Source organism: Nannospalax galili, unplaced genomic scaffold, assembly GCF_000622305.1.
Source record: "Nannospalax galili isolate Female #2095 unplaced genomic scaffold, S.galili_v1.0 scaffold155, whole genome shotgun sequence".
Lineage (NCBI taxonomy): Eukaryota > Metazoa > Chordata > Mammalia > Rodentia > Spalacidae > Nannospalax > Nannospalax galili.
In genome coordinates, this window is record NW_008339923.1 from 6,791,218 (window position 1) to 6,818,710 (window position 27,493).

Here is a 27,493-nt window from a genome sequence, read left to right on the forward strand (position 1 = left end):
GGTTTAGGCTAGTTGGGTCAAAATGGGGAGAACGGGTCCCCTAAAGGGTTCTTAGCCACATTTATAAGAGAATTTAAGAATGGGCCCAACTGGAAACTTTTATCATTGTATTAGAATGTTAAAGAAAAAAAATCCACAGGGCAGGCGAGCTGGCAATCTTGGCAGCTGCCTGGAGGGGGTGAATAGCAGGAAGGGAAAAAAAGCCTTGGGGTCATGCAGGTTTAGAGCCTGCCTGGGAGGTCAGACACATGGTGGGCTGGCAGGCACATGGCAGGGAGTAGAAAGCTTTAGTATGGGAGGGGGAGAGAGAGGAGAACTCTTGGTAGCATTTGTATGTGTTGGATTGAATGGTATCAGAAATCATCCCAAGTAAAGTGAGGAAGAAAGGCAGTGGAAGAGGATAAAGACAGGAAAAAGGATGGAAGACAGCAGAGCTTGCAGGCCCATGGCAAAGGAGAGGGGAGGGAGCGAGATGCCAGTGGTGAGGCGAGATAGGGAACGGATGAAGCAGTTCCATCATGGAGACCACAGTGCTGTCCCAGAGTGGTGAAAAATCAATGGGAAAGGAGATCAAAAGAAGACACAGGCAAGGGAGAGTGTATACAGTGAGGAGAGTCAGAAAGAGGTGAAAGCAAAGCAGAGGGCTGGGGAGAGGAGGAGAGAGAAAAGAAGTGTACCTGAAAGCCAACTTAGTGGCATTGGAGAAGTCCAGGCGGGTCCCTTGAAGTAAGAACCGGGTTTTGGCACCATCTGATAGATAAAAATTTGGCAGAGAATGAGTAAATGGATGATGAGGCACCAAGGCACAGATAAAACTCCATCAAAATAGGGATTATTAGCAAAGGAACACATGGGGCAGATTCCCTTCCAGGCAGGGAAAATGTCTGCCCGGGTCTTGAGCTGGGGTCTTTTTAAAAGGGAGGCTTCTGCCTCCTGCAGAAGGTGGGAAGATGTATTTTTCTTTTAAAGTTGGGTGTTGGGGGGAGTGGGAGAGCAGGACTGTTAAAACCTTTCCTCTTTAGAGATCAAAGGGGAAGCCTACTGTGTTGGCCAAACAGTGAAGAAAAGTCTGCTTCTCTTGACTTCAAAGACCAAGGTGCTTATCAGCTAGGTTCCCTTTTCTCAGAAGCATGAGAAGTCCTTGGGATCCTGTTGGTGAGGGGGCAGGGCTATCTGAACCTTAACAAGTGGCTTTTTCTTAGACTGCAGAGATCTTGCCAGCTTTCCTCTACTTGCTTAGATATTACCCTTCTTTTACTACTATTAAAGTACCCTTTCTAGGAAAGAAACAATGCAGGGAGTCATGAGGTCTCACTCTGCAGCCTATATGAGCCTGGAATTAGTGACACTCCTGCCTCAGCCTCCAGAGTACTGTGAGTTTCTGGTGAGAACAGGCAAGAAGCCTTCCTTGAGTCTTTGGTGGCTGCTTGCATGTCACTCATCATCACCTGGCCTTCAGTGTGATTTTTCACTCTCCCCTTTCAGTCTCTTCCATAACCTTAATGTCTTTGAATTCCAAATGCTTCATTGGTAAAGGACAGGGAAGAACACATAAACACATACTATCTGTTTTGTGGGGTACATCAGGATGAATGATGAATTGAACATCTGTTGGACTTTTTCTCTTCCCAAAGGAGGACCTCCTCAACCTTTCCTGTGCATACCACCCAGCCCTAGTCCCTCCATAGAGGCTCATGGAAGCAGGTGGTCAGGAAACCCTTTCCAGAACTTGGCAGCAAGGACAGCATCTGTTTTAAGTGATGGTGGAGTTGGTATCTTTACTTCATTTCCATGGATCATAAATAATTTTTGCTGTGCTGGAAATACTTCTTGACCAGAATTCTCATAACTTTAGCATAAAAGTAGGAATAAAAGAAGTCTGCAATATCCTGGGATTGTTCCTATCTAAGCATTGCCAAGCTCCACGATACCTCCTCCTAAAATTTTATCCAGGAGAGGGGATGACTAGTACTATTGAGCTATCCTGTAGTAAGTGAAGGAGTTGGTACCAGACACACAGTCAACACAAACACGGACACACACATACACACACACACAGACAGACACATATACATAGAGAGAGACACACATACACAGACAGACACATACACAGAGACACATAGACAAACACATAGAGAGAGAGACACATACACAGACACACACACACATATACACACAGACACACACACATACACAGAGATACATACACAGACACACAAATACACACAGACCAGACACACACATACACACACAGAGACACATAGACAGACACACACAGAGAGAGACACATACACAGACACACACAGACACATATACACACACACAAATACATACCCCACCCTACACACACACACACTGAAAGGTGCCCTGGCTACCACACTGAGCCTTTTCTCTGCCCAAACATTTCCTTCCCCCTATGAAAAATTAAAACGAGCAGAACATCTGCCAAGGGACCTGATTTGTCTTCTTCACAAATTAATCCTAAGGTAGGCTTACTAATATTTCTTAATATATTTAATTGGTCATTTAATGATAGATTTATTGTATTTATAGCACCAAGAAATACAAAGATATATATATATTTGTATTTATAGCACCAAGAAATACAAAGATATGTATATATATATATAATTCCCTTGTCCTCATGCTATATAAATATGATAATAGAAAATCAAGCATAAACAATTAACTGTGACACACTTAAGTCAGAATGTGATAGAGCTAAGAGACAGATTCTGCCTAAAGGAATGCAGGACTTTGGGAATGTAGTGAGGAGCTAAGCCTTCCTAGGAGAAATGATTTTAAATGTCAAGAACGGACGGAAACCGTCAGAAAGGGGAGTCAGTGGCAAGATGAGGAAGACCCCAGTGCATCCGTTTTAGAGCTGGTGAGAACTCTGAGGTTGGTTGCTGGTTCAGTCTTGTTAAGGAGGGTCTGTGTGAAATACCTTCCTGGAGGGAGGTAAAACTCAAATGTTTGTCTTACAGGGAGGCACTGAGGAAGTGAATCAACTGTTTTAAGTAGCCTTGTTGAAACATAGTTTTGGCTTGGCACATTATAGTATACTTGTTGTCCCAGCTACTCAAGCAGGAGGATTGCTGGAGCTCTGGAGTTCATGGCCAGTCAGGACAACATAGAAAGATCCTGTCTTGAAGGAAGAAAAGGAGATGGGGGGAAGGAGAAGGGAAGGGAGGAGGGAGGGGGGAAGGAGGGAGACAGACAAGGAAGAACAGTAATTCTAGTGATTGCTGAAGAAAGGCTCAGAAAGGCTCAAGAAGATCCTGAACTCTTCACTAATGAGAAAGTCTCAGTGACAGGTGAATAAGGCAAGGGGTACACTGGGGTTCAGGGTCAATATACAGTTAGGATGTTATTGAGGTGGGGGTATCAATAAAGGAAAAGAAAACTTGAATATGAACCAGGGTCTCTAGTTTTGTGACTTGGGCAGCTAATCTAAAGGCTATTAACCAAGAACAAGTACCCCTCTCCACTCTACCCCATCCTCCACCGAAGGGCAGGTTTACAGAGAAGGCTGTATGGTTCAGCCTTCTCCTTAAACATTTTTTGGAGTTTAAGAAGCTGAATGAGGATAGACACGGTTATCAAGATGAAAACACAAAGCACAATCTAAGGAGGATCCAGCAATGATTAAAGTAATTGGTATCTGTAAGGGTATGTGTGCACACATGCACACTGCTCTCTGGGTGGATGTGTTTAGTGACAGGAAGTGTGTCAATCTGTTTTCCATTAGTACAATGAAATACCTGAGGCAAGCTACTTTATAAAGCAAAGAGGCTGACTGAGCTCACAGTTTTAGGGTCTAGAAGTTCAAACATGGTGCAGGCTCTTACAGGGCCAACTTAGCTTCACCACATCATGGTGGGAACCACTGAGAATCTCAGTGTCTGTGCAGTATCTTTCCAGTTCTACAGTCACTGAAATTCTGCCATATGCAATCTGTCCTAAAAACTTAATTCACTATACTTACTTCCCAAGGATTCCACTCTTAAATTCCTTAGTAGTATTAAGTTTCTGCCTCTTAATACTGTTAGCATAAGACCTTGGGGATTTAAGTCCTGCGTTATTCTGAGGGGAACTATATTCAACTCATAACATAGACATAAGCAGAACTGGGATGTGAAAAGAAGTGATAGGAGACAGCAAGGAAAAATACAAGAGAAGAAAGAGATAGAGGAAAATCGGGCAAAATGAGAGATTTCCTCAGTGACCAAGCATATGCTGTGCACTGCTCAATGTGGACACTCACAAAAGGCTGGGGCAGCAAAGGAAAAATGTGCACAGGAATCCCTGTGTACAGGAATGCAGAGTAGGCAGCATGACTAAATTCTGTGGTGATAGACCTGAAGTCGAGGCTGCAGGGGCTTATCAAGCAATGTTCCCAGAGCAAGTAGTGCCTGCACTGAGTGTGGGCCTAGCACATATCCAAGAAAGAAGGGAAAGGAGTCGTGGGCACACATGGCCATGGCATGCTTCAGGGAAGCTGCAGGTGTGTTCAGTGTGAGCACTGAGGCCTTGTTATAGAGATCTGGATATGCCACATCTGGAATGAGGCTTCAGCAGCTCACAGTCAAGAGCCCCTAAGGGTTTGCATGAGGAAGAGACATGTGTAAGGGACATGTTTCAGATGCTGCAGAGACAGCCACCTAAAACCAGAGAAACAGCCATGGACTTGACAAGGATATGCCATTGTACCCTTTTGCCTCTAGCTTTAGAGAGTGACCTAACAGGGTTCATAGGCCATGTGTAACAGAAATCAGCTCTGGCTAATTAAAGTCGAAGGGGAATTTATTGGAAGGAAAGCCAGGGGCTCCAAATGTTAATGTGAAAGGTGAGGACCGCACACAGACAGGAAAGAAGGCAGCAGGTCCAGAGGGCAGGGAGTGAAACATCCTGGACAGGTGCCTATGTGAAGGGGATGGGCCTTCCTTTTTCTCCTTGTGCTCAGGACTCCAAAGACAAGGATAGAGCAACATCCACAGGGTGGGTTCACATACACATCACTGTGTCCAGGGTCTCTAACAGGAAGTCGCTGTACAAGAAAGAAATCTCCCCCAACCTAAGGTCCACTGTGAAGGATCCATGGATGACATGTGTTCTGGTTTAATTTCTGTTGCCATGATAAAATGCCCTGGTAAAAACCAATTTAAGGAAGAAAGAGTTGATTTCATCTTACAATTCCAGATTATAATCCATCATTGTAGGAAGTGACAGGAACCTCAAAGAGCTAGCTAGTTATACCACATCCACAGCCAGGAGCAGGGAGAATTGAAGGCATTTGTGCTTGCTTGGTTGCTTGGACTCAGCTTAAATTCCCCACTCGTATACAGTTCAGGAGCCCCTGCCTAAGGAATGGTGCTGCCCACAGTAGGCTGTGTGTTGTCACATCAATTAAGACGGTCCCTTACAGACATATTCATAGGCCAACCAAATGTAGACCAGCCCTCATTGAGACGCTTCTCTGGTGATTCTAGGTGGTGTCACCTTGATCAATTACATACTAACCATCACAAAATGGATACATTTCACTATAGATGTTGAGACAGAAGCTGCAGGGTCAGGGCAGGACTGAGGAAATGTAGAAAATGAAGAAGTGTAAATAGAGTTCAATCTTGTTAGATCAGCTGTGAAAGGAGGAGAGCAATGGGCAATAAGCAAACATTATTTACAATCAGGATATTTATAAGTGGGAGACCACTGGAAATCTATTTGTTAAGGAAAAGAATCAGGAAAGAGAAAGGGATTGGAAATCTTGAAGTGGAAGTGCACAGCGTGCTGAAAGGGCAGAGGCAGAGTACTAAACTGTGAGGGAGCCTTTATAAGCTTACAAGGAATGACATTACTTTTGAGTCTGCAGAGCAGAGGTGAGGCTATGTTGAAATAGACGAAACCAAAACAAAATATGAAATCTCGGGACAGTACCTTTCCTAGGAATATCAGCAACAAGGAACAAGACCAAAGCTGAGTGGCTGGAGGACTGGGAAAAGAGCTATTTTAGGGTAGGCTGGGGCCTTGGGGGTGGGGAAGGGACAGTCTGCAGCAGGGACCAGCCTTCCTTTCTCTTGGGAAGAGTATAACGAAGGGAAAGATATAAACAAGGCTGGATTTGCCTTTAATCCCTGCACTCAGGAGGCAGAGGCAAGCTGATCTCTATGAGTTCCAGGCCAGCCTGGTCTATGTAGCAAGTTCAGGCCAGCCTGGTCTATGTAGCAAGTTCCAGGCCAACCTTGTCTACATAGTGAGTTCCAGACCAACCAGAGCTACATAATGAAAGCCTGTCTCAGAAAGAAAAAAAAAAAAAAAAAAAAAAAAAAAAGGGATGGTGGGGCAGGCCTTTAATCCCAGTGCTCTGTGAGTTCAAGGCCAGCCAGCAGAAGGCAGGTGACTGGAATTCTGTGATAGCCAATAACCAAAGGCCTTTAGAGCTGAAGGTGTATTAGCTACTTTCCTTGTTGCCGTGACAAAATATAAAAAGTAACTTAAGATGGGATGATGGCAAGTGCGAGGCTGCTTGCTCTCACCTGAACAGATCAAAAGTGGAGACAGAAATGGGGCAGGAAGTGGGCCTGCCTCCCAGAGACCTACTTCCTCCACCTAGGGCCCTCCTCTCAAAGATTCCACAACCTCCCAAAACAGAATAGTCAGCTGGTGACTAAGTATTCACACAATACAAATGTCCAAACTGCTTCAAGCAGGGTTGCCATCGTGGGTCGGCCGTCACAAGCATTTGAAGTCAAAGACCAAACCAACATTGTCACCTCTGAGCTTTGATTTCACATCCTTGAAATGAAAGCAAATCGACAGTGAATTCTCAAATCCTTTAGTTTATATGAAGAATTTTTTTTCACTTGTTCACATTTCAATTTAAAACACAATCTACTTGAGGAGGCTAGATAGATGGCTTAGTTGTTAAGACCACTAGCTGCTCTTCCAGAGGACCTGGGTTCAGTTTCCACCACCCACATGGTGCCCAACAACCATCCCTAATTCCAGTTCCAGGGTATCTGACTCCCTCTTCTGATCTTTATGGACATTGCACACCAGGGGGAACTTAAACACATGCAAACAAAACACACAAACACAAAAATTAAAAACGAAAAAAAACTTTTAAAATCTACTTGAATAACAGACATACCTGTGTATTTATTCACATGACCCCACAGTACTTACCAAGTCTGTCTTAATACCAGCGACAGGAGGAAAATCTGGAGTCCTCCACACATACATGAATTTTCTGGGAGACCCAGAATGGAATGTCATGGTATGACTATGTACCAATGAGACAAGCCCTGTCTGTAACCAATCTATATTTTGATTTATGCAGTTCATAAAAGAAGTTCTGTCTTTAACTTATAGAACTTATTTTGAAAATTATCTGATCTGACAATAGAAAACTCCAATGTTGGAAGACCATGTTTCTTTCATAAGTTCTCAAGGTTGCTCAGAACAAGTAGCTGGTTGCTGCTGGTTTATCAGCCAGCTCAGCAAGTCCATTCTTTCCTTTCTTGACATTCTGTACAAAACACATTCCCTTTCTTTAATCAAGGATCCACAGAATCAGGTCTGCTTCCTGGGTGCAGGAGGAAAGCGGTGCTGGGAGAGAACACTACTCTTGTCCGCACTGAGGATGTCCACACACCCCATGACGATCTCCACCCACTCCAGGGAGACCTTTGCACCAGGAAGAAGGTCTCTTCCTTGTAATCAGAAATCGTTTGGGTTTTTTAATAATCTGAAATGTGTAATCCTTGGAGAATGGTCACTTCACATCCCATCAGCCCTTTTGGTAGGCAATCTGCTTACTTGGAAAACAAACTTTAGTAAAAAAGGAAACAAAGAAACTGATACATTTACAAAACAAATCCATTTAACCAGGAAACTCTTCACTGGTTCCCAAGTTGGGTGGTGGTTTTGATCAAAGTGAAACAAGAAGAGAATGCATACTCTCCGACAAAAACAAGAACAATCTTCTAACTATTCTTGAATTTTACCAAAACCCCCTTAATTATTTTAGGTTAAATACTAAATTTTATGACCTAAAATCATGAGGTTTACAATGTAATATCTTGAATGTTAACCCCAGCTCTTATAAGTGTTACTCTGATAAAATTCTTGTAAGTAACACATACATGAATATATTCACACTCACACTACTGTCCTTCCTTGAGTTCACCTATGTGGGTTAGGAAACTAAATCTCTTTCATAACTTGCATATTCCCAGGACATCATGGGCTGGGCATGGTGGCGCACAACTTTAATCCCAGCACTCAGGAGGCAGAGGCAGGTGGATCTCTGTGCGTTCAAGGCCAGCCTGGTCTACGTAGGGAGTTCCAGGTCAGCTGGGGCTACAGGGAGACCCTGTCTCATAAAAGAACCCCTCCCAAAGAAAAAGGTTCTCTCTATATTTAAATGTGTGTCTATGGCACACACTAATATGTGCGCCCACACACACCTGTGTTCACACTCCCTGACCTCAGTTTCAGAAGTGTTCTTTCTTTTGGGGGAATAGCAAACTGCTGTCTGTTCTAAGCACAGGCAGCAGTCTCTCTTTCCTGAATTCTGCATGAGTTGTCATACTGCATTAATGAATTTCCTGTGGGGAAGACAGGATCAGCCGCATACCTTTTTCTCATACCTCCTGTGTCTCCACTGTTGTCAGCGTTAGAAACCTAAACCCCTCAGAGTTTGTGTTTGTGTCTCCTGCTGGACTTTCTCTCTGCTATGCATGCAAATAGTTACCATGCAGGTACAGCAGCAGCACATCAGACCACATAGATGCCAGTGGTCCCATAGGATGATACTGGAGCTGAAAATTGATATAGCCTAGTATTGTGTTGTGTTGTACCCCTTGTTCATGTGGATGTGTGGGTGGATGTAGGTGGATGCCAGAGGTAAACATCAAGTATCTTCCTTGATTGCTCAGCACCTTTATGTTGAGACAGGGTCTCTCACTGAACCTAGGGCTCATTGATTTGGCTACACTGGCTGGATCTGCCTGTCTCTATGCACCCGCCTCTCAACGGTCCAATTAACTATGCCTTCACACCCAACTTCTATGTGGGTACTTGGGATCTGAACTTAGCTCCAACATGTTTGCAAGGCAGGCACTTTACTGAATGAGCCATCTTCCCAGTCACTAGCCTGGTATTTTTACCCTTATCTTTACTATGCTTAGTATGCTATATGCACAAATGCTGATCACTGTATTACAGCTCCTACAGTGGCCTAGGAGCAGTAGGCCAGGTGAGTGAATAGCCTAGCTGAGTAGCAGCCTTGTACTATGCCTATAAGGGCACTCTGTGATGTCACACAATGATGACATCACCCAATACATTTCTCAGAATGTACCTCTGTTCCCCTATGTAAGCAACATATGACTCTGTTTCTTTAGGGGACCTCTACACCTCTGTTAGGGAAAAAGATGAGGCGTTTAGAGTCCAGTTGTGGTGGTGTTAGGTACAGCTATATAGAAGGATCAAGACACCTTCAGCAGGCACATTGCCCGCCTCTGCCAGCCATGGGTGTCTGTGAGGAAAGCCAAGTGATTTCTTCTGTGAGTCCATTAAAAAGAGTCACAGCCTGACTGGGAAAGCATGTGTGTAAGCTAATGTGAAACAGTGTGCTTCTGCAAGGGGAATTTCCATTTGCTGCTCCCTTCCCCCTGACCTCTTCTACACTGGAAGAATACCCTGTCACACATGGATATATAGATGCATTAAGGATATGAGTGAAGTCCATTGCAGTTTTATTTGAAATGACAGAAATACTCCTATATTTAACCTATTGATTAACCCTTTTGCATTGAGTTCTCAGCAATTCACCTTAATCCATTATGTCCCTTTAAAGAAAAAAAAACATTATTTTTCTCAAATATCATTGAATTACAAATGAGGCTTCGGAGATGATTCCCGATGTGCTATAATTCGTCTGATGCTTTTATGCCAGCCATCTCTCATACTGCAGTGGCGGGATACTGTGAGATCAAAGCAAATTTGCAGGTCTGAATAACAAGCGATTCTGAGAACACGCTCTCAGGCAAACTCTCAGGTTGGCAGTACGCTGAGTGCAGATCAGCTCTTTAACAATCTCTGGCCCAGTCAAGGAGTCACCTGTGCTTCGGCTCCTGCTTTGTGGTCACCATTGTCAACCCCTGGTACATGCCTCTGGCAGACATCATAAGATCATTATGCTTTCCATCTGGCTCTGGCTTTTTGTCTATTCACTATTCGACTGGCCTGAGCTGGTTCCTCTGTGGGCCGACTCTACCACCTCTACCTTTGTCTGCCATCGACGGATGAGGCCATGTACCTCTGTGACTATAATGTGCCTCAAGGGCTAGGAAGCCTGCATGTGAAGCAGATGGACACATGTGATTGGGACAAATGCATCCCAACCTATGAACTTTTGTCACTAGCCCCAATCCCACCCCTGCCTGCTTGGACAGGGCACAGCTAGCGTTTCTTGGCACCATCGCATACAATACGGAAAGGCCTCAAAGCCACAGTGGCCTTCCTCACTTCTGCTCATACAAGCACATGATTCATATACACACACACACACTTTTCACACTTTAGGTAAAACCTATTCTGGAACAATTTGCTGACAAGTTGTAAATCCTGCTCCAAGGCAGGATTTTTTTTCTTCCCTGCTTTCCACCTCTGCTAAGTTAATCCTCTGAGCCCTTACCCTGTCTTTCCCCAAAGGCTTAGGGTTATCTGGCCAAGTAAATACACCCGTAAGCCAGAGCATCCCAGGAAGATAGGACAGGATAAGCAGAATAATGCAGTCGGTAGCTTGATAGTCTTTCTTCAGCAAGGTGGCAAGACGATTCTATCCCGAGTCGTCCTAAATACAGAAATAAACAAGGCAGTAAGTCATTGGGCTGCAGATGAGAATTCATTACCTCAGAACATTTTCTCTGATAGTATCTGCCTTGTGTATAAGACCAAACTTAAGCTACTACCCCCTTTTCCCTGACACCAGGTTCCTAGCAGTGAGAAAGTAGCACAGTTCCGAGCATGTCAGCACTGTAAAATCCACTCGACTCCCTTCTACTCAGCAAGATCATGTATCAGTTCTTTGCTGGATTAGAAGCTTGTGAACATCAGAATCAAGAGAGGTGACATTATCTGAGCACCGTGGGGCACATCTGGATTATAGAAGTGCCCTCGTTACATTAGTCAGGAGGATATAAACACATTAGCTACCAGGATTTCAGTGGATTATTTACTAGGTGTAACTGTAAAGTCAAACAGAAAAGTCAAGGCAGTGATGCACCGTGGGGAACTCCATCTGCTGAGGGAGTCTAAAGAGTCAGAGAGTTGCTACATCAAAACTGGATGCTGGATGTATACCTATGAGCTTTGGAGTGTCTATTATAAAGCAGAAATAAAAGCCTTGTCACTTAAACTTCTCTATAGACATATAAGTCTTGTCTTCCCCTTTCCCCCTCTCTGTATTACAGTCAAACCCAGGACCTCACACATACTAGGCAAGGCAAGTTTTTAGCCACTGACTGACCCTTGTCTGTACTTTTTTTCACAGATAAGGTCTTCCTATATTGCCCAAGCAGGCCATGGAACTCACAATCTTCCTACCTCAACCTCTCCAGTGTTAGGACTATAGCTAGGCACCCCCATGGCTGGCAAGACATTTATTATAGAATAAGATGTGCGTTCACCATCTCACCATAGACAGAACTGTTTCTGATATTATAGGATAGAGACTCCAAAATCAGCAGTAAATTTGTAGGCACTTTAATCTCTTCAAACAGTTAAGTCATGCCATTTATAGACTGAGGACCACTTATATGATCTTTGGTCAAGAATGGCTGGTCATATATTCCTGTCACCATATTCTTTCCATCCTTCCAATACTGTTTAACAATAACCTATTGCAACTTAAAGAGAGAACTAGAACAGCTTGACCAAGGCCTTGGGTAGGTGTAAGTTGAATTCACTGCTGGGAGACATGCACACTCTGGGCTCCCAGGCCCACTATCCTTTTGATGTATTGAGAAAGTATTCCTTTGAACTGCAGTTTAAGGAATAAAGATAATTTATCTGGGCTTCCTAACAGAACACATGATGTCAGGGAGGAGTTGCTTACAAAGGTATAGACACCCTTGGGCTTTTTTCATCTACATATTGGCTGAGCCTTGCAGCTTTGCAGCCACCCAAGATGGCAAAGTGCCTCTTCCTCCCTGGCTTCTTCTGTGTCTGTCTTTAGACCCTCCCCCTCATGCAATAGAAGCTGACTGATTGGGTGGGAAGGGTGACTGTCTCCGTTTGCCCTGCCCTTCCTACAGAGAGTCTTAAGGTTCAACCAGTTTGTAGTCAGTGGGGGAGGGGAAGAAGACATCCATCTGTTTCTGGTCCTTCGGAGGACATACCTATCCAACAGCAGGTGATTTCTTTACTTGATTCCTTTGTCCTTAAAGTTTTTACTTCAAAGAGATTCCTTGGGTCAGGTGTGTACCTCAGAATAGCCCACTTTCACTCAGATTAGTACTTCTGATACCAAAGTTCACTTATCCCAATCCTAACACAGACCATGAATAATAATATTATAATAAATGGAGAATGAAGAGCCTCCACTGGGAGCTGTTCCTGTCCTTATCACAGAGATGCTGACTTAGTGGTGAACCAACAGCATGGTGACCACACCACCAGTCCATGAGCAATCATGTACCAGTCCATGAGCAATCATGCACCAGTCCACAAAGTAGATCTTCAGATCACAGTGACTATGAAATAGAGGTTGCAGTTGCTCCATTTCCTAGATAACAAATAAGCTTAAAGGGGTTATTAAACTTATCCTTAGACATACAGCTAGCAAAAGTCCAACCCAGATTTAAACTCTAGAAGTTACAGTTCTGATTTCTGTGCCTTCCAAATATCCAATTCTGAAGTCTTATGATATGCTCACTATACACCATGGAATACTTTTAATGACACAGTAGTTTAGTGTGCTCTTTGTCAAATTAGGAAATTCAGGTCTGGAATGGCTCTGTTACTTGCACAAGGTCATGTGGCCAGCTTATAACCCAGCTAGAATGAGTCCTGCCTGCTGTCCAGGCCTCTTTCCCTATATCACACTGTAGAAGAATTAAATGTTCATTTCTGAGAGACTCTAAAAATAGTCCTTACCAGTTCCCCTTAAAAATAAAATGTTAGCCCTCTACTTAGAAGAGTGGAATGTGTACATGTGTAAGTACGTTGGAGTCACATGGGTAAAGAATGTGTTAAGCCAAAAAGGCTGTACCCTGGAAAATTGGAATACTCAGAGGACCCAGACTCTGATCCCAGCTGAAATATGACCCTTAAATTGTGTTTCTATGCCAATAACCCCAGGACTGAAGCTGCTGGTATCTGTTGGCAATGGGAAGATCCTAACAAGCCACTGTGATGGAGTAGTTTGACTCATAATCAGGGACACTCCGTTCACTGTGCTGTCAGCTACATCTAGCTCCCCCTGCCTGACTCACCCTCTCATCCATCTCGGCTAGTATAGCTCTCCCTGGCACAGCTGCTGGCTCAGCTTCAGCAAGCCTCAGGGCAGACCACTGATCACCTGTATTCATGCAAAGGAATTGGGAATCTTTAAAATGCTGGGCCTGCAGCCATCCATCCCTGCATCCCACTTTTCTCAAATACACACATTGCACCCCAACCCCTTCAGAAGCAGCTGGCTATCATGAACCAAGACTGTTTCCTTTGCCATCAGAGGATCCTACCCTACCAGGCTCCATCCATCAAAAACTTGGAGCTATTTGGGCTGTCTAGAGATGCCCGCTGCCGTCTAGACTTTCTCCGTCTAGATTCCCTTCCTTTCCTTACCCATCCATGGAGCCTGAACTCCTCCTTGTTGCTCTGACTTGTAATGTAATTGAGCATGGGAAGCTTCAAACTCCATTGTTTGGAAGGAAAATTCATTCTTCTGACTTCTAATAGCAGTTTGATTTTTAAAATTTAACATTCAATTGTGTTCTAAGTACTTTACAAAAAATAATTTAAAATCCACAGCAACACATTTATTATATTCCTTCCAGAGATGGGGAAAATGGAGCCAATCAAGAGGTTAAGTAACTTGCTCAACATCACAGCTAGCAAATGGGGCCTGGCTTTGAATCCAGATAGTGAGGCCACAAGGGAATGTGCTTTTGATCACTGAGCTTGCCTCTAGATCTGCCTCCAGTTGGGTTTGCTATTTGCTCATTCTTTTCCTGAGCACTGCAATCATAGCTCATTTCTCTGTATCCCCAGCAGTGCCAGGATAGGGCTGTGCTTATCACTGGCTTCTGGAACTGTCCAAATGATAAGCAGGACAATCTGGAGACCACAGACCTCAGCACAGACACGGGCTTTTGCCACGTTGCAGCCATGGTATTGAAATGTTGCTCCCTCAAATCTTCTAAATCTACCTGTCAATCAGTTTCAAGTTAGAAATTTGTAAAATAAGGATGATAATTTGGATTCCACATGGTTTGTGATCAGATCATTTGGGAGTCATGAGTATTTTGTCCAGCTCGTGATCTAGCATCCACTGGCACATATAGAGACAGCTAGAACAGTCCTATGACTTTCACAAGGTCATAGATCTAAAGCATGACCTGATTAAGGTGAAGACTTACTGTGAGAAAAAAAGAGGGACATTTTCTAAGCAAATTTGTCACATGTCACTCTAGAAAATGCCTCTCCGATGTGCTTTGGGACCTGAATATGTCATCATACTGTTACTGTTGCTCAAAAGATTTCTAAGGTGCTTATTTCAAGAATGATCTTCAGAGGGTGTGATATCTTCTCTTTACACTTGATGATATCACCATCCTTGTCACCTCCTTGACAAAGAAGACCTGAACTTGAGAAAAGACTAAATATCAAGGCACCCCCTCTCAAATAAATTAGAGTGCAAACAGTCTGAATGAGTAGCTCTTGAAAGTCTACTGAAGCTGGAATATACTGCTTTCTGCTTGTTTTCATCTAAATCAGGAGAAACAGAACAAGACAGACTTCTCCTGGGTGTATAAGATGATACTAGACTGTATGTTTCTTTACAGGTGATAAAAGTAATGTTTGGGGACTAGAGAGCTGTCTCGTTGGTTAAGAGCACTGTCTGCTCTGCAGAGGACCCAGGTTTGATTTCCAGCACCCACATGGCGGCTAACAACTGTCCATAACTCCAGTTCCAAGGGATCCAATGCCCTCTTCTGACCTCTGCAGGCATTGCACGACACAGATGCACTTAGATATATGCAGGCAATACACTCATATACAGAAAAAAAATAATTAAAAATATTAAAGAAAATATTTGGACATGGATATGACCTTGTGCTCATTGGAAATACTATATACTGGTTAAGGAATATTATTAACTAACAAATACAGTTGAAATCTAGATGGAAAACCAGAAGCCTTGAGCTGATGGTGGATGGGAGTCCAATGGGGGAATGAGAAGGAGCTTTATACAGTAGCCTAAAGGAACGAAAGAGGGATTTCCTTGGGTTATGAATCTATTTCCCCAAATTAAAACCATGTAGCCCTCCAGGAGCTCTTGGCTCACTGCCCATTTTAGAAATCTTCAAGAATGTTGCCCAAAGGAGCCCCCACCACGCAACCACATGAAGCAGATCTGGAAGGAATAAACTGGCAAACTTGTCAGCCAGGTCCTAATACAAAGCCTCTGCAGGTATATGTAGGTTTTTTAAAGAGGAGTGATGATTTAAAAAAGACTCATATATAAAGATAGAGCAATGATCTTAGCTGGGTCAGGAGGCTCATGCCTGTAGTCCCAGCACTCAGGAGCAAGAGGTAGGAGGATCAGGAATTTGAGACCAACCCGAATCACACAGTAAGTTCTAAGATGACCTTGGCTGAATGCCATGACCTTGCCTCAAAAAGGGGAAGGGAAGGAGAGAGAAGAGGGAGGGAAAGCTTATATTATTCATGAGAAAACTGAGGCTCACAGAATCACAGTGCTATAGTTTGAACTATAACTATCCCCCCAAATGCCCATGTGTTAAAGACTCAATCCCCAGCCTCTGGTGCCACTGGCAGGTCATGGAACCTTTGGCACATTAAACCTAGTAAGAGAAAGTTAGGGAATTTGGACATGCCTTTGAAAGGGATATTGTGACCCTGACCCCTTCCTCCTCTGACTCTACCCCCATCCTGCTGTGAACCAAGCATACTTCCTCCATAGACTAACACCTCTGCAACCATGAACTAAAATAAAACTTTCCTCCCTATAAATTGATTATCACAGATATTTGTTACAGTGAAAGAGAGGTAACAAAAGCATGTTAGACAAACAGAAGCAAATGTGTGTCCATCTCACCACATCACACTGAAACAAAAGCAGTAAGTATTCTCAGGATGTTCCAATGATTGAAAGTGTTTATTTCTGTAAGACATCTCTCTCTATATACATATTTAGAGCACAATAAATCTTTGGATACAAAGCTGGCGGTTACTCTTGGCTGGGCTCTCTGTGGTAGTTTTTCATAGTGATATTTTCATGTCATCCAATCTCTCCATCAGAACTGTACTCAGTGGGCTAAACATAACTATTTATAGAAATATAGTTACTATCTCTTTGGATGTCTCTTTCAAAAAAAAAGAAGAAAAGAAAAAGTGTTGAAAATTCTTGATAAATCAAAACTTAGGGCTTTTCTTTTTCTCCTCTCTTCTAGCCCTTTAAGATTGTGTTTATTAGACCTTACACAGGACCCGCCCCCAGCTCAAAAGCTAACCAATTTGCTAATCCTAAATCTTGGACTCCTTACCAAATAAGTCCTTACATCCAGGCACAGTGCATGCATAAAAAGATCTTCCATTCTGGCCGAACTCCTTAGAGGCATCAGCAGAAATTAGCAGCTTGTCCTCACAAAAGTGAACTGTGGTTTCAGAGTGTGCATTCTTCCTGCCCTCCCCCTTCCACCCACACCACCTATTCTACCTCTCCAACACAAGATGGCTAAGGCTTCCTACTTTCTATCTGCTCCTGAAACCAAAACCTGCTAAGAAGACCAAAGAAAACAGAATGTTCCTTGAGGTCCACCTTCCCACACAGCCCTGCAGCTGGACTCAGGGGCTAGAGAGATGGCTCACTGGTGGAGCACTTGGCTGTTCTTGCAGAGAACCTGGGTTTGGTTCCTAGCACCTGCATGGTGGCTAACAACCATCTGTAACTCCAGCTGGGGGCTGGGGTGTTCGAGTGCCTTCTTTTGACCTCTGCAGGCATTGTGCAACATGACAACAGTTCTTGTCCCAGAGTCACCTTAAGATGAAGTTCCAAAATTTACCTACATATTACAATCAGTTGGGAGGAATAATTAAAGAAATTTCAAAATCCAGGCCACATTTCATCCTATTGCTGGAACTTACATACATGCAGGCAATACACTCATGCACATTAAAAAAAAAAAACTCCTTGTGACTTCCTAATTTCTGTTGGAAGTTCATCAAAACCACATGTGGGAGATTGGACATTCCAACCTCTCTCCTGAGTCATCTTAGTTCTGTGGACTGAAGTTTGCAGAAGAGTGACAGCAGCGTGGGAGCTCCCCTTCATTTTGCCTCCACCATCATAAACCACAGTGTCGCCAGTGCTCAGTCTTCCCTCCTTCTCCTGCAAGTCCTACTTCACCCCTGCAGGCACCGCCAACTCTTATCACCTTAGGTCTAGTTTTCAAATTATCACTTAAGAATTAGCTTTCTTATTTTTATTAATTATTTTTGAGCTCTTCTAACCACCAGATGGTCGGATGTTTGTGCTGCATTGTATCCAATGACCCTCTCCAGGCTGATCTGCTCTTGGAATTACCTAGGAAGTTTCAGGAAACTATGGATTGCTTCTGTCCCACCCCAGAAACTGAGCAATAGCCTGGAATGTGGCCTGGATTTTGAAATTTCTTTAATCATACCTCCCAACTGATTGTAATATGTAGGTAAATTGGGAACTTCATCTTAAGATGACTCTGGGACAAGAATTGTTGTCACAACTCCTTGACAGATGGAGAACCTGGGATGGATAGTACAAGTGAGTTGGAGTGCCTTCTCCAGCTCGCACAAGCCAGGTTCTGCAGTCTGGTTGTATAGTGGAGATCCTTGGTGGTCAGTATGGGCTGCAGGCCAAAGAATCACCGGGAGCTTGTTCAAAGACAAATTATCTAGACCCTCTGAATTTGTTGAGAATTGTTCCAATGGGTTCTGATATGTGCCAGAGTTTAGAACTCTCACTGTAGCCATGTCAAGATATAGTTAAGGCCAAGATGTTGTGCTCCCAGCCTGGAGAGTGACAGCTCCTCCCCCAGCTATGGTCTGACTTTCACAGACATGGGGATTATTGTGAGCTATGGGTTTTACACAGTTCTTCTTAAAGACTTCTCCAAGTAAGTTTGAAATCCTGGTCTTATATTGCTTTCTGTGATTTTTCAAGTTTATTTTAAAGCCGAAAATGATCACCCCTTTGGAACAGGGACCACATCGTTCCTGCTGCCCAGAGCATGGTAATGAGCAGGCAGGAGGGCTCAGTGCTCTTTGCTTGATTGACAACCCAGTGGAACCCGCATGGGGCACCAGGGTAATTAGAGGATCCTGGAAGTGGCTTCGCTTTCCAGTCTGGAAGCTGTTGCCTTACATGATGAAGATGTTTGGGAGACAGAGCCTCCGCTAGATACTGGGCAGGTGCCCTGCGGCTGCAGGAGGCAGGTGGGCCTGGCACTGGATCAGACGGAGGAGCATCCGGTTCTGTGAAACTGGAGCACCAGCAGGTGTCTGAAAAGCCTGAGTTTCAGTGTCTCTGTAGACTCAGAGTACAGGAGGCTGCTGCAAGCCCTGCATAGTGCAGACAAGGAAAGTCTTCATCCAAAATGAAGAGTTTTTCTTCCTGTTCCTTTTTCTTTAAGCAAAATAATAACTTGACACAAGTCCAAACAGTTCAAAAGATACTAAAAAGGAACCCAATTTAGAGCGGCTTTTTAGTAGGCTGAAAACAGATGTGGTGAACCATTTCAGGATATTCTGGGAGATGAGTTGGGAGGACCGGATTCTAAATGGTTTCTCCACCTCTTCTGGGCCTGCCCCAGCAGGGGCTGGTGCACAGGAGGCAAGGTGCCCTGGATATTTTGCGGAAGGAAGCACCCCCACACTTCTGTTCTAATTACCTCCAGGATGGAGCATCCCCATGGCTCAGGGCCAGCTCCTGGTCATGCCTTTCAGAGCAGGCCTGTAGCACTCCACTACAAGAGCAGCCACACCAGCTTGCCACCTGTGTGGCTTCAGGGAGAGTCCTGGGCTTCAGAACTGCCCCACATAGGTCCAACCTGAACTGACCCTGAAAATCTGGCTGCAGGCCTGCACAGCTCAGAGGCGCCCTGGCTACATCTATCTGGCTACTGATCTCTGGAGAAGTGTGCACTGGGTTAGGTCCGATTTCAGATGCAACTTCAGTTGGCACATAGAAATTGGTAGAATTATCCAGAAGAGAAACTCTGAGCCTTCAACGTATAGTGGGAGGTTTTAGTCTTGGATCTCAAGGTAACAAAGGCCCCGTGCTCATATTTATTGACAATCCCCAGGCAGAGAGGGTAGAGAGTCTAAAACAGAAAAAATGGCAACTGTACAGTAAATGGCCCCGCATTCATTGCACCTTATAGTTGGTTAAATATGATACACCAGATGAGATGTTTTTATTAGGTAAGGGGGCAGATGCCCCAAGTATAACAAGGGTTGTAGGTACATGTGCTGTTCTATTATCATTTCCACAGAAATGTATTTTTTAGTCATGAGTGCATTCCATCAAGTTATTCCATTTTAAAAGTGCACTTTGGTGCTGCATTTGTAGTTCTAGCCACTACCTCATAACTGAAGTCACAGAAAGATGGAAGCAAAGCCCCCTGTATGCAGGAGAGTCCAGTGCATGCTGCATAAGCATCTCTGTTAATTACCATTGTGAACATGTTGTGCTAGACATTCTATAGACAAAATTATAGTCACCCTTGAATTAGTCACCATCTGATCAGACGGCACACATCTACAAAAAGAAAAATCATAGATCTTCCTGGAGCTGGAATATTTCAGATACTTCTCAGGTATCTGTGATGTAAATTTCTGAGATATTATAGATATGCCTTTTAATATAGTCACAGCAGTCACAGATAATGTTTCCAGGGGAAGGATGTGCAGGGTGATTCCCAAAGGACACTGAAAAGTACATGAGATCAAGGTTATCTTTGCCCTGTGCTCTCCACTTACCTCAAACTGCTCACATGTCTAATTTATATCTGTCAACTTAGGTTAACAAGGCTTACTGTGAAGAACCAGGAAGTTTCATAAGGAGGGAACTAGGGTCATGGCCAGCCATAAGCCTCAGTGTAAACATTAGTATGCCACGGGTGTTTGCCATTCTGGAAAAGGTCTTAGCCCTTATTCGTTTTTGTAAATGTTCCTTCTTGCACTGATCCTATGACTGTCTCCATGAAATACAGCTCTGTGGATTCACTTATTTACTGTGTACAGGGCAAGACCACCAGTGCTGCATCTGAGATGTGCATTAGGGAATGGGGGGCGTAGAGATCACCTGGAAAGAGAACATTCTAAAACAGAAGGAATGGCTTATGGAGGAGATGGAATCGTGGAGTTGTTCAGGAGCTGGGGTAAACGGATTTCTTGGACATATGATATAAGCAGACAGAAAGGAAATTTGTAGGAGATAAGACTGAAAAGGCAAGTCCCAGCCAAATTTTAAAAGTCCCTTCCATCCCAAGTTAAAGAATTTCTAGACAAATCTCACAGATGGCAGCACAAGCCAGTGTATAGGGATTCCACTGGGGGAGGGGGCTGCTTCTGGAATTTGTCTGTGTAGAATGGCCATTTAGGAAGATTTGGGCCCAAACTGAGATTTTGGCAGAGGAAATACAAAGGACAAAAACCATATGTGGGAGGTGTTTCAAAGACACATGGAATTCTATGCAGTCATAAAGGAAAATGAAATCACTGCACTTGCAGGGAAATGGATGTCACTGAAAATCATCACGTTAAATGAAACAAGCTAAATTCACAAAGACAAATGCCTCATGTTTCACCTCTTGTATGTGGGACCTAGATTTAAGATGATACATGTGTATATATGTATATTTATCATGTCTGTGTGGGTCACAAAACGAGAAAAGGGTTCATGAAAGGAGAGGAAGAGATCTCAAAGGAGATAGGAAATAGAGGTGGCAGTGGAAAGCAGGTATTAAAGCCAGAAGCCACTAGCTGGGGGAAAAAAAGAATAAGCTCCAAAGAGAGGCAGGAACATGGAGTAGAGGAACAAATGGAACAAATGTAAGCCAAATATAATGGCACATATGTATAAGGATGCCATGATGAAATCCATTTATGTGCTAGCCTGAAACAATATTTAAAATATTTTTTTAATGCATAGGAGCATTTTGCCTGCATGTATTGGGACCCATGTGTGTGCAGTGCCCACAGAAGCCAAAAGAGGGTGTTAGATCCCCTGGAAATGGTTACAGATGGTTGTCAGCCACCATGTGGGTGCTGGAAATCGAACCTAGGTCCTCTGGAAGAACAGCAAACTGTTCTTAACCTCTGAGTCATCTCTCCAGCCCTGAAACATAATTCTGTAAAAAAGGGGAAGTTCCCTGTGATTGTAAACAATAAGAAAAAGAGTCTACTCTTAGAAAAATTCCATAGGTGTTTCTTTCTTCAGACAAAGTAATTTCATTGCTAGTGTTGATGCCAATTCTCTGCTCATTCCTCCTCAAAAATGTAAATCATTTTCTGAAATTTAAGATGCAAAGAGGCTGCAATATGCAAGCTTCCTCTTATGGCTTATTCTTCACAGACCATTTCCTGAGTAGGGATGGATGGGAAATGAATGCTTGGTAAACTGGGAGACTTTTAGTATAAATACATTTCTTTAACTTTACACCATTTTCCTGAATTTCAGTCATCTTATGACTTAAGTTTGTTTTCTTTTTGGAACAAAATGGGGTTGGGGAGTCTGTGATGTGAAAAAAAGAAAAAAAAAACTTGCTTTGGAGTATGCTGTTAAATTTTGTGTGCAAAATGTATCCTATAAATCCTAGTCGAAAAAAATCTAAACCCATAATTTGCCCTGTGTTTCCTGAAGGTCAAATGCTGCAAGTACTGGCCAGATGACACCGAGATCTATAAAGACATTAAAGTTACCCTAATAGAAACAGAACTCCTGGCAGAATATGTGATGAGGACATTTGCTGTTGAAAAGGTAAGTGTAAAGGCTGGAGTGAGCCGCACTAGCCTCGTCAGCTCATCTAGGATCCCACCTGAATGCAGGTAGGCGCTGTCTGGTAATTTCTCAAGACTGCATCCGCCCTCTGACTCTACGGTAGCTCAACTTCATCCTTAATGTAAACCATTCTCATTTCCCAGTGAAACGAAACCCAAACGAAACCCAAAGATAAGTCCTGCTGCACTGTTTTCTTTTTAACTGGCTGATATTATTCTGCCCAGGTCTCCTTGATTCATAAAACAAAGTGTCTTAAATTTAGATAAATGTCCTTCCAGTTTGGTATATTTCTTCCTAGTTGAATGTGCATCTGGGTTTCCCAGTAGCGAGTTAGTATCAGTGCTAAGACAGCCATCCTAAGCATTCCTGGAGCCCCTTAGTGCCTTGAGGCTTTTTTAGGCCAAAAGTTCAATATAGATTAAAGGGTTCTTTGGGTGGAAATGATCTCCCTGGAAGCAAGTGAGCAATCTCCATTAGACACAGGCAGTCTTGCATGAGCAGCATCTTCCTTCATCCCCACTTCCATTCTGATCTTGGCCTTTGGTCATGGCTGGTAGTGGATCCATGAATGCTGTACTTTGGTTCTATCCTGCCTCATCCCATGTGCATGGATGGGGTGCTTCTCTGGGAAGCACTGTAGGGCATAACAGGGAATCTCCTTATCCCCCCTCTTTCTGCTGACATAGGGAGGGGCCGGAGGTGAAGCAAACTGCAGTCCATCCAGAGAAGTGCCACAGGTAGGCTGTGGGGGAGGTGGAGGTGATGTGGCTGAGAGACACTCTGCCCCCCAGAGTTCCACAGGCTTTCCTGTCAAGAGCCGAATCCAGGACTCAGCCCTGCAGAGCTGCTGCTCTGGACTTCGCAATTTGTCATGAATTTGTTCTACTCTCACTCATCAAGTGGTAGCAAGTCACCTTGGAGGATATGGGTTATAAGCAGACCGCTGGGCACTTAGCTCCTGGCCCTCCTCCCAATTCTATGTTCTCACTGCATCTAAATGCACTTTTTAGAAGAACGAGGCAATTTCTAGGAAATCAAGGAAATTGCAGCATCTGCTTATTGGCTAATTTATACTGATGATGTGAACTATCATTCCTGGCTTGAAAATCCAAATTTGTCACTGTATCACAAGACTGGGAAGTCTTTATTTTAATCTGTTCCTCATACTATTTAGCATTTTTTTCCCTTAGCTTGTCTTTTTTTAATAAGCAAGAGGAGGCTTGGAGACTTCAAAGAATATGAAGTTCTGGTTGACTCAATTCTTCAAGTTCTGAACCTCACACTTTGATGTTGAATTTTTCCTTTTTAGGCAGGATTGCAGAGGAAAAACACATGGAGGATTTTTGTATGGCTCTTGGCAAGAATACTCATGAATAACTGCATTAAAACAGATAGCGATAAAAGACCCTCAGTATTTTTTTTTCTTAAGCCATTGCTTAAGCATGGAGCTCTTTGAACAATAGTCAGCCCTCTAATAAGCTGAAAATGCATCTCAGTTGCTAAAGGAAGAGTTTGTTTGTTTCTTGGCTCTTTTTTAATCTCCTATTGTACTCTGCTACATACCCAGCTGCATGGACATGTTGCTGGAACACCCCGTTAATTTAGTAATGAGGCAATCATTATAGATGTGGTACAGGAAAGGGGAGAGAGAGACCTGTGAGTGCATTGAAGGAATCAAAATGACGTATTAATGATTTTTGAATGGGGAAACAGGAGTAAAAATAAAATTATATCACTAAAGCTCTGGTAGACTACTTCTTGAAAGTTAGACTCGGACTTTGGATTCCTGCAATTCCAATTCTATTTTGAGAGTATAAAGTGACAAGTGACCTAAATGTGGAAAAGAGACTTGGACTCCCTTCTGCAAAACAAGCAGGCAGCTATGGTCTGTAGTTGATGAATTCTTTTGCATCTGGTCTCCTTTTCTTTCCTACATATCTGATTGTTTTATGTAACATGCAATACACATCATGTCAGAGAGACAGCTCCTCAGTCCCCATGGACCCAGGCTGTCTGGTGAAGCTATCCTTCTCTGTCCTGGCAGAATGGAAGCTGGAAATGGCCAGCTCATCTTCTCTATCCAGGAGGCACCCAGGATTCAGAGAAAGCCATGGGAATAAGATCCCCATCTCAAAGACAGACACACACCTCGTGATTCAACCATTTCCCAGACATTTAATAAAAGTCCACTTTGAACTAAGTACAATTTTATGACGTGGAGTCTCCTTTCCCAATATTGCATGGAAAATTAAATGATTAACACTTTTGTATAATAGCATTAATACTTTTCTAATGAAAACTAAAGCAATGGTCTAACTATTATCCTTCTGTGATCACTGGTTGCTTCTATATTTTTTTCCCACAACAAAAAGATAATCTCTTGTCCAAGTACAAGAATGAACGTTGGATCATAAGCAATTTCCTGTTCTAATCTTGCCAGTAATGAGCAGATTAAAATGTGGAGCTTTATTCTAAGAGCAGGTTTTCTAGATTCTAGAAGCTAACATTTTCCTTGCTGTGAAAATAAACCATAAAAACATCAGCTGGGAGCTCATCTCATGATGGTTGTGGCTCAAGCCTTGATAATTCTGGGACTGAAGTCTAGCAGAGAAAGATCCTGTTTCCTCCCTTTAGAATATATGAGTATTATTGCCAAAACTTTCCTGGTTCACAGGATACTTGCCACCCAATTGGGACCACCACTGGCCAAATCATTGTGCATAATTCCAGGGGAGCTGTCTCAGAGTTTAGAGAGTGACAGTGACTTGACTGTCATCTGATGGGGACTTTGGGGCTGACCAAATGTTACCATTTTTCAGTGGTAAGAAATTTTGGCTTCTAACTACCTAGTACCACTAACTACTCTGGGATCCCTGAGCCTGTCTAGCATGTGGCAATCTTAATTTGAACTTTGAGTCCCTCCCTGCTTGCTTCTTTACTGCTAAAACTCTAAAGAATAGCATTTTCAGAGAAAAACAGAGCTACGGCCTTGGTGGGTTATTAAGACATATTAACACATTGATAGCAAACAAGTCTTATCTTAAAACACGGATGTGTTCACCTCTCCTGCCTTTCCAAGTCCATAATAATAGTTTGTTGTTGGTTTATTAAATCTTTGTAAATGATTGGTAGAGAATCTGGTAAGATCCATGCATGTTCATCTTTATGCTGTAAAAAAAAAAAAAACCAAAGCAAGACCTGATGTAAAGACAAAGTCCAATCAGTGGTTTTCCACTGAGTGGCAGAGAAGGACATGTTTAGTCTTGGATTTACATGCAGCCTTGATTTTAAAAGTAATTTTTATTGTCAAAACAGACTTTGGGGCTAGGGAGATGGCTCACTGAGTATTTATTGCTGTGAAAGCAAGAGGACCAGAGTTCAGATCCTTAGTACCCACACAAAAGCTGGGCATGGATGTGTTTGCCTGTAATCCCAGTGTAAGGACCCTGACTCAAAAAATCAGTTGAGAGAGAGGTAGAGAAAGACACCCAGTGTCCTCCTTTGACTTCCATATATGTGTACTTCTGCACAAGTGCCTGCATACACACACACACACACACACACACACACACACACAGAGAGAGAGAGAGAGAGAGAAAAAGCAGGCTTTGTCTTAAAACATAGTATAAAAAACAGGCTTAATTGTTCTCAAAATGAGCAAATTAAAAACCAAAATTACCACAGAGTCTAACTTTCAGCCCCTTCAGGTCAGTGTCAGGCACTTCCCTTTTAAATTTGCTGATCTAACAGACAATTCTAGCAGAAACACCTGACTCATGGTATGTTTGCTGACATCCATGCTTCCCACAGACTGGGGAAATCCCTGCTTAAAGACAAGCTAGGGCATCTTCATATTTCTACTTTGCTAGCATCTAAATACAAGAGTATTTAAAAATCACAGAATTGCTAGGGTTCGGATGAATGGGTCACGTGTGCCTAAATTAAGAAGAGAAGCCTTGTTGGGCATGGTGGTGTACGCCTGTAGTCCCAGCACTTGGGAGGCAGAGGCAGGTGGATCTCTGTGAGTTCAAGGCCAGCCTGGTCTACATAGTGAGTTCCAGGACAGCTGGGGCTACAGGAAGACCCTGCTTCAAAAAAAAAAAAAAAAAAAAAAAAGACTAAAATTACCCTTACCTGTAAATAGAAGAAGAGAAGCCTTACTATCTGAGTCACAGATGAAAACGAACATGCTGGTCCATCTGGCTCGTCCTTTTTTATTTTTCAAGCAAACATTGTCTAGAACTGACATGTATCTGGAGCCAGGACATAGAAGGTCTTGACATTTTAGTAGCTGGTATTGAAAAAGCTGAAGAGCTTTTAACATAGTCTGCCATTTAGAAAAAGACTTTCAAAGAACCAGAAATCCATCCATTTCTAGGAATTGCATGTTTAAATTAGGATGTCCCCCCAAATATCACCTCCCTTTTATACCTACAAACATCTAAGTGTCATCGGCCTTCCAAATTTCACATTATATCTCCAGATGACCTTCTTCCTTGGGGGTGCATTGTTTCTAGCCCTATGCTTACTATTTTGGGGGTGCTTTGTATCCCTGCTTGCTCTCATTTATCTTGTCTTTTCTTTTGTTCTCCCCCACCCCCCATGTGGCTGATCGTGGATTGCAGAGAGGTGTTCATGAAATCCGAGAGATCAGACAGTTTCACTTCACTGGCTGGCCGGATCATGGGGTCCCCTACCATGCCACTGGCCTGCTGGGATTTGTCCGGCAGGTCAAATCCAAGAGCCCACCCAATGCAGGCCCATTGGTAGTGCACTGTAGGTAAGCAAAGCTCCTGGGGCCTCTTCATGGGAACACCATGGCTGTGGGTATGGGAGCATCATGGGTATGGGATCTTACAGAGTGGATAATAAAAATGATAGTTGTACAACATTGGGGGTGATAGATGATAGTTATACATCATTGTGAGTAGGTCTAGTAACTAGATCATACACTTTTCTAGTTGTTAATAATGTAAGAAGTAGAGGCAGCACAGTGGTCCTTTCCCTCTACTGATAGAGTCCTCTTTCCATGCAGTGCTGGTGCAGGAAGGACTGGCTGCTTCATAGTCATCGACATCATGTTGGACATGGCTGAAAGGGAAGGAGTGGTGGACATCTACAATTGTGTCAGAGAGCTGCGGTCTCGGAGAGTGAACATGGTGCAGACAGAGGTATTCGCAGCTAGTCCTTAGTCCT

General features: G+C 43.3%; 1 protein-coding gene across 4 annotated transcripts in view; it reads left to right on the top strand.

The window, feature by feature from the left end:
* The window catches only part of Ptprm (protein tyrosine phosphatase receptor type M), a 794,765-nt gene that overhangs the window by 732,743 nt on the left and 34,529 nt on the right, over positions 1-27,493 (top strand). For all 4 annotated transcript variants that reach the window (XM_008834659.1, XM_008834658.3, XM_008834655.3 and 1 more), the window contains 3 exons: positions 22,160-22,276; positions 26,923-27,077; positions 27,333-27,468. In XM_008834659.1, coding sequence (XP_008832881.1) covers positions 22,160-22,276; positions 26,923-27,077; positions 27,333-27,468 — 408 coding nt within the window. The remainder of the gene's footprint in view (positions 1-22,159; positions 22,277-26,922; positions 27,078-27,332; positions 27,469-27,493) is intronic.